The 8,169-nt window shown below is 43.7% G+C and overlaps 1 protein-coding gene across 1 annotated transcript; it reads right to left on the minus strand.

Moving 5' to 3' along the window:
- Nucleotides 1-1,204: 1,204 nt before the first annotated feature.
- Nucleotides 1,205-5,510, minus strand: LOC142570609 (P2X purinoceptor 7-like). The gene is made up of 3 exons (XM_075678975.1): nucleotides 5,482-5,510; nucleotides 4,941-5,156; nucleotides 1,205-1,361 (listed from the first exon to the last, which is right to left on the minus strand). The coding sequence occupies exons 1-3, from the start codon at nucleotides 5,508-5,510 to the stop codon at nucleotides 1,205-1,207; spliced, it is 402 nt and encodes a 133-aa protein (XP_075535090.1).
- Nucleotides 5,511-8,169: the final 2,659 nt, after the last annotated feature.

Raw genomic sequence — 8,169 nt, forward strand, 5'->3', positions numbered from 1 at the left:
GATGCAGAACGTGGAACATTTGAATGGCCAATGCCTCCGGAGCGACGATGAAGTCAAAGAGGTGAAACGCTTCCTCAACGGGCTGGCGGCGGAGGTCTATGACATTGGGGTCCAGAAATTGGAGCAGTCTACAAGAATACGTAGAAAAAAGATGGCGATTATATAGAAAAATAGAGAAAAGTTTCACTTTTCCAATGATGTTAATTTTTATGAGATTAAACAATGTCGTCTCTTTGTGAAATTGATGGTAACCTTATTTCTGGATCAACTCTAGTATATGGAGTGTTTGTATATGTCATAGGACATCCCCCCTTTTAGGTGTGTGCAGGTATGAAAGGGAAGAAATGCAATAATCTGTTGAACTTTTCTTTTTTCAGACTATGTGAAAGACCTGCACAAGAAAGTGATGGAGCTGTGCGCACAGTATGAAACATTCTCCAAAGCACTTGCACAAGTGGAGGAAAGTGTTCCAGCTGCATTCTCATCTCGGGATGACCAAAGAGTGCCCAAGAGAGACCTTGTAGCTGCACAAAAAGCACGGTTCCTCAAGTTCTGATGTGGTGCAGAGATCGGCATCACACATTTTCTTGACTCTTCCCTGACCGTTAACAATGTGCTCATTTTCAAAGTGATCATTTAATTCCAAAAAGCACTAGCCGCAACCCATACGATACAAAAATGTTAACTTATATGCTAGTTAGACGGGCAAATTTAGCTTCACATTGAGCGAGTGCACCGTTAGTGTGGTTGTAAGAAATGACTTTGTTGTGTCGCTTTAGAAAACAATGCCGAAACAAAGGGACCAAAACAATGCCAAAACCAAAAACAAAGGAAACGGCCAGACAGAAGAGAACATTATTTCCTGTTCTGATGCAACGTGTAAACAATATGTCAAATTGCTTGATTTCCTAAGGCCTGGTAAGAAAAGAGTTAAACATGCACACATGATTCTTCCTACTCTGCCATATCGCTGGCATTCTAGTCATCACTAACTTTTCCATTATGTCTTCAGTGACGAAACACATCATCAACAAGAATACAGAATGTTTTACTGCTCAGCACTTTAGCTTTAAAAAACTGACAACCTTGTGACTAGTGATACCTGCTGACAGGTAAGCAGAACATTTTTCGATATCTGATGAGGAACTCAAATGTGCACGGCGATTTATCAATGACACCGCTGCTTCCACAATTTTCTTTCCCTCTAAGACTCGGGGTACTTGAACCCTGTGGGCGTTTCTGTGGGGAACGTCACCCGAATTTTCGCGACAGCACACGATGGCAACACAAAACGTTCGCCTTTTCGAAGCCGCCCCCACAGCCAGCGCACAAATTGCCTGTATGCTGTGTACCGGTACCTTCTGTAAAGAAAAAAAAACAATTATTACACACTTGCATTTAGAAACATTGCGTGAATTGAAGGCACTTCACTTGGTTGGATGGATTGATGCTGTGAGTAGCCTCTGTGGAAGAGGCTGCAGGCTATGGCCCCCAAGCATGTTTGTATTGATATTATTAAGACAATTTTTTGTGGCCTCAGTTAAACTTGCATCCCATGTTAAATAAGTGCCCACCAGGCACTGAAAGTAAACAAGCACAGTTGTAGATCTATTCGTCAACCAGCTGGACTATAGTGGCTTTACTTCACAAGCCTAGCTGGGGGTGCTCTCTCCCTACAATTATTTTTTTACATAAAACTGCTCCATGTTCAATGTAATACATTTATAATGTCTTTTTAAGCAGCTAGTTCCCTGCTCATATATTACCTTACATAATGTGCCATAACTTTACTTCAACATTAGGTAGCAGTCGACAGCCAGTGTACAAATCCAATGTGATATCAGTTTTTCATTGTTTGTATGTTTACTATAACATGAATGTGTTGCTCACAGATGTATTAGGAGGTTCCTGTTGGTGTCAGTGAATCCATCCATGTCAACCATGTGTATTAGTAATTTTTTAAAAACACGAACTACCTATTCTTCTACCCATCCACTACATCTTGTTGCCACCCATTTTGCCACTTTCAACCCAAAGATATTTTGTACGCATTAACCTTGACCTCTTTTGCTACATTACTTTATGAATGAGCATACTCAACTATCCATTTGTATTTTTATTTTGTATATCTAGCATTGTAACTGTCATTCTGGATCAATAGTCCTTGTAAATAAATACAGACTTATCTGCTGTTTGTTGGATTCCTTCTTAATTCCTAAGCATCCTGAACTGCTTCCATCACTGCATGAATAAACAAAGTGTTTTGCCAAACAGCTGTTTTAACATCTATTAGCTTTGCTGTTGGGATATGTCATGCAGTATGTGTACATCAAGAGGCTTAGTGGCACAATGTCACAATGAGAAGGCTGGCTAAAAAGAAAATAGAAAAATGATGCCTACAGACAAACCGACTAAGTATTCCTGAGTGAACGTTTGACAATTCCAAAGTGTGTGATGAGGCCGCTATGGCAAATAATGTTAATAAAACAGTATGCATGACCATTATAAATGAGACAATGCTTTGATGTGCAGCTGTTTCTTAACCAATGCTGAAATTAGGTGCACCAGAGGAGTAACAATGTGGGTGTAACAACTGTATGCAATATGAATTGCATTAAAAGCATCGAAAACATATTTGGATTCATTTGGAAGATCAACTTTACAACAAAAAACTATACACGTCTCCCCGATGGTACCTGCGGCCTCCTGGATGAGCATCAGCTTGATCAAACTATATGTATGCCAGGCACATAACCGGAATTTTCTTTTTCCGTAGGGGGGGGGGGGAGTGGGGGGCAACCCCCAAGGTTTCTATGCAAAATCGGGGGCGGGTCGACTTTTACTAGTACAAACTTAAAAATTTTCCATCGCTCACTATAAAGGCGCGTCGCAAACCCACAAAATGGAAAAGAAACAAGGTGCATCTGACAAGTACGCCTGTGGTATACACCTCTGCTTTAATTGGCAAGCAAACAAGGAACCACATCACATTGACTCACGCAGGAAAGAGGCACAGAAAGGGCACTGCCAAGAACAAGCAAAATGAAGATTTCTAGTAGTGTTTTTCTATGTTGCTCTGGATGAATTATAGTGAAAGATGTGTTTGCAGAACAATCGCAGTTCTTTTAGGTCCCTCGTTTCCTGCTCTACCAAGTGAAGTACTAAGGCCCTTGGAGTTTCATACAATAATTACTAGATAGAACTCTGGCGGTAGTGTCTAAGGGAGCTGCAATAGGAGCAGTTGAGCCAGCATGGCAATTATGGGAAGTACACGGATTTGCCTAAACTTCATTCTTTCGGCTTCATACGGCTTTGCAAACTCATCATTTTCAACAATGTACCGCACAGTAAATAATTAAACAAACAAACATTATTAAAATTGTCCGACCGCAGGACTCAAACACAGGACCGCTAGGCATAGACGTCCGATACTGAAATCATTATGCTGCGGTCGCCTGCGTCGACACGTGACAACGCCCTTATGAATTTATTGCGGGCACGCCAGTACTTTGAGATGGTAGGCGCGTTTCGATTTGGCCACCTCGACAAGCTGAACCGTTGCAATTAGCAGTGATTGTTTGCGTTTGTAGCGTCTTCTGCACTTGGAAAAGTATACATTGCTTTGAAATTTATGACAATGAATGCATACAAGGCGTGGTAAACAAATCCACAAGCACGAAGATCAGACAAATACGTGTACTTCCCATCATTTCCATGGTGGCTCAACAATTGAAGCACCAGAGTTACTTATTGTTCGAAACTCTATGTCAAAACCGTCTCGTAGTGTTATTTGGGAAGTTGTGTAATGATGCGTGGCCGCTAGTCCCATACAACCGTGTGGAGCACAGGACACTATGGTTCTAGACATACTGCGCCCACCGTGGAAAGTTATTATTATGGGGTTTTTATGTGCCAAATCCACTTTCTGATTATGAGGCACGCCGTGGAAGGTTAGAAAAGCGCCCACATAGGCACAGCAAATAAGTGCCTACATTGGGCGGCTTGACTGATAACTGCAGAAGCGCAATTCAAAACACACGGAATCATTCTCCACTTCCGGCGGCGTTTTCTCTACTTCCTTTTTAAATAAAAAGATTTTCATCCATAAATATTTTCATAAACAACGGCTTAATTTTTCCATTTTTGCAACTCTTGTTTCCCGTTGCCACTTTTCCACGAAAAATACTCTACATTTAAGGGAAAAACCAGACGAGGTAACGGGTGACATTCATATTGCTTATGGGTTCAAGAGTTATTGCAAGGTTTGATTCAAATTTTGAAATTTTTAGGGATGACTAGGAAATGTAGATCGTTGAAAATATATCAATGGGGCCTTTCTAATGGCAGCACCTTCAGATTTCGAAACAAACATCGAAATAATGAGAAAGGCGAAAACATTCCGCCATTCTTTAGGTGGGAGAATATCAGTCTATTTCACGCCCTCAGTTCAGTGACATTTACCTTTCCCTTGACCTGATCAGGGATCGCTTCTATGCCTTGGCCATAACAATACTGTAACAGCAGCCCAGTGTTGACCACGGAATAGCTGGCAAGTCTCAAGATTGATTTGGCGGTGTTTTAGGCGTGGCCGGGAGGAGAAAGGGGGGCACCCCCCCCCCCCGGTCCCCTCCTTGGGTACGTGCCTGATGTATGCTCTCCTGCCCTACACACACCTAGAGATTTGATGTGCACAAAATTTTCATTTCTGATGCCAACAATTATCGACTGGAAGTCTTGACCTTGCTGTGTTTGCAAACTAATTCTGTTAACATACTGAAAGGAATACTTCATGTTCTCTGTTTGTCCCTTCCAAAACAACCCGAGTAGGCGAACAGCATTTAAAAAAGTTGACGTGTTTGCTTGTTTAATAAGCTATGTGTTTTAGCGATGCACGTTTAATTCATTGGTCCAAAGAAAGCTGTGCAAGAACAAGAACTTACTTGTGCATTTCATCGTCCATGGTGTGCCCCCATGAACGAAGTTCCAGGTAGGCCACACGGAGCACGGCAATGTTCAGACACAGAATACTGAAGTCTGGATGTTCCGTGATGCAACCCTGCGGTTGCGCGAGACTTACGGGTGCACCCATCTCGCGACAGCACAGACATTCGTGCTCAAGGAAGTTCGCGAGCACCTGGCAGTGTCCACATTCGCACCTGTAATGTGTAATGTAAAAGTAACAGTAATGCACGAACCAGAAGCCGGTACAGATTACACACGCAATTCGCAATGTTGCGTCCGGCACTGTTGACAGCTCGACTCATAGGTCCATCCAACACGAAGCTACAGGCACCGTGCTTGTTTAGGGCTTGGCCCTGAAATGCTTTCAATTGTTAAAACACGAAAATGACACGCCGCGTCATAGCTGGCCGCGAAGGAGAAAACGAGCAGGTTTCGATTAGATTAACCTGCGCATTGCGAATTGCAGGTAAAGTTTCTAAGCGACCGATGCAGCACGTAATAACAAGCATCTGTACGTACCAGTCCGTGCTTGAGAGTCGCGACGGCATGTCCAGACTGTCTTCTTCGCCCGAGGTCGCATCGCTGCTCCCCTCGATGCTTTCCTGCTCCGGAGAGCCGGTGTCGAGGGCGCCGTCGTAGTACGCAACGACGCCGGCAGCGCGAGCCCTCAGCAGCAGGTCGCGCTCGTCAGTGCTCAAATCGCTGAAGTTGAGCCCAGCATCGCGAGCCAATGTGTCGTTGTCAGGGTCCATCGCGACAAGCGTCGAAGTTTGCGTCATATAATGAAGTACCAGCTTATTGTCGCGCGTTTCTCGTTCCGCTAGCCATCATACTGCTTTCGCTCTGCTGTTGGCTCTGTCTTGGCTCCGTTTCTGGACGCGCGTTTGCGTTTTGCGCAGAAAAGCCGTAGCGCCGTCTGCGGACGCCGTTCTACTCACCGACGGCGCAACGTCACTATGAGACCGTGATGTCAGTACTCCTGGATCGGAGGGCGGGCGATTTAAACTGCGCTAGAGGTACGCGGACGCTTCAGAACGCATTTTCTCTTAAGTCTCTCCTTGGCACGAAACAAGCGTTTCGAGGTTTCTGGGGTGGTATTTCAACAGTCCACGTTGACTTTCTGGTAACCTTTAGTGTCCCTTTAATGTGTTCGGTGTGTTTTCTGCCTATGATCAAGCAGGAGTTTGTGCATATGTGCTCAGGAATGTGCTTGAGGGCACCGCATAGAAAAGGGTGCAGCGCAATCACTTAAGGAAGACGTTCACAATGTTCTGAACTGACTGCAGTACGGTGTGTCAGCTTGTCCGACTAAGTGCCCATCAGGATCCTAGCTGAGGACACATCACATGTTCTAGAATATCATCATCAACGGCCTGTATTATATCCACTGCAAGACAAAGGCCTCTCCTATCACTTTCCAGTGTATTCTATCTTCCCCCAAATGAGCCCAGTAGTCATTGCGTCCGAACGATTGAAGTTCATCTCTCCATTCACTTTTGTCTTCCAGTCTTATATCTACTTAGAAATGCTTCGCTAAATTATAAAACAGAGCTACAAGTGAGGACCTTTCTCAGTTATATAATCCTCTTGCAAGCAAGTACAAGATACACATTGTGATACACTTTTGCACGCTAGAGCGTGGCTGCCCTAACATGCTCCACACACTAAAGACGGTGTGAAAGAACATCATTGTCAAGATTCATTGCCGGTTTTTCGTAATTTTCATAATCATAAATAATGGTGCCTTCTATACCTATACAACAGAAAAGAATTTGTATGCTAAAATTCGAAATGGCCTCTATAGGCATGCACAATAGAAAATTGGCAAGTCATTGGAACCATCAAACCTGCTAAATTTCTTCATAACCAAAAATTTATGATCTGCCTTTGATTTGAAGAAATAGAGATATAACCCAGTGTCTGGCCATGAATGCCAGCTTAATGATATTCTTCAAAAGTTGTAGGCATTTTACTGTATGCCAAAATATTAGTTGTTTTTTGTTAAAAAGCCGCATGAGGTTGCCACTGTTCCCCCTCCTACAGCCTAAGCTGTTAAAGTGAATGCCTTTCTTTGTATGTGTTACCCATCATTGATGTTCGGGCACCAACTGGAGCTGACCATGTTGAATAAGCTGAAAGGTGGAAAAGTTGTATGCAGCCTTAATCGGATATATTAAAATGTTATTCACATTTCTAGATATACTTAGTATACTAAACAGCTCTATACTGCTACACTTAAGCAGTGAGGCAGAAGCACTGAGGCAGAAGGAGGTAAGGGCCATGCATTGGATGCCAAAAGAAAAACTGTAGTGTATAGAAAAAAATTTAACTTTCAAATCAATACTAAGATGAATTGGATCAAGACAAGTCGTGTAATGCATAGTACTATAAGTGGTGGTATAATTGTGAGGCGGACGCATCTTTCCCATGCGGAGAGGGTAAATCAAACCTGTTCAGAATTGAGGCCGTCAAACTTTATAGAGGGAACTGCTATCAAAACCTCGTACCAGATGTATTTGGCCCAAGTCAGCCATCACATCTTGTACCTCTGGCTCTGTGGAGATTATCTGCGTCTCCTGTCCTACTTCGAGTATAGTGTATGGTCCTGCTTCGCGTACAGATGAGGGTGCCAATTCGGGGTCATGTGCAGTCAACGGCACGAAAAAGCCTGCTGCTGGACAACGCTCTCCGAGGGCAAGCTGGCCAACCTCTGTGCGATCTGCAACTGTGAGCTCGGGGCTGTTCGGGAAAGCACCACCAAAGGCTTGTTGCACATCTGCCTGGTGCTTACAGAAAGCACCCTGGCTCGCTGCCCTGCAGCTGCATAGCCCTATGTGTACCCATACCTATGTCCCAGTTCCAGAAGAATTAGGAACATGGTAGCGATTTTGTTCTACTTCTACAATTTATTTTTTTTTGGGGGGGAGGGGATTCCGGCATTTTTTGCAGAAGGTGCTCCTAGCCAATCCGGGGGGTTGGTTCCTGATTGTGTTTGTGGCGCAGCAGCCGCATTTCGAAGTATTTCTCCCAATTAGTAATTAATAATTCAGTTAAAGCTACTGCATTGTAGGCTTTTGTTCTGTTTAGGATGATCTTTAGAATACGGACAGAAGCCTCCGAGTAGTTATTTGTGTTTTGTCCTCTTCTAGAAGAGCACCCACTCACATTGGCGGAAAAGAAACATGTTCGCTTTCTGAACATAGGGCA

This window comes from Dermacentor variabilis, chromosome 2 (assembly GCF_050947875.1).
Source record: "Dermacentor variabilis isolate Ectoservices chromosome 2, ASM5094787v1, whole genome shotgun sequence".
Lineage (NCBI taxonomy): Eukaryota > Metazoa > Arthropoda > Arachnida > Ixodida > Ixodidae > Dermacentor > Dermacentor variabilis.

Excerpts from the sequence above, each read along its gene's own strand:
- LOC142570609 (XM_075678975.1), bottom strand. The coding sequence starts at position 5,510 with ATGCCGTCGCGACTCTCAAGCACGGACTG. Across the intron at positions 5,157-5,481 it reads CGACTCTCAAGCACGGACTG|GTGCGAATGTGGACACTGCC; the intron begins GTACGTACAGAT and ends TACACATTACAG. Across the intron at positions 1,362-4,940 it reads ATGGACGATGAAATGCACAA|AAGGTACCGGTACACAGCAT; the intron begins GTAAGTTCTTGT and ends TTTTCTTTACAG.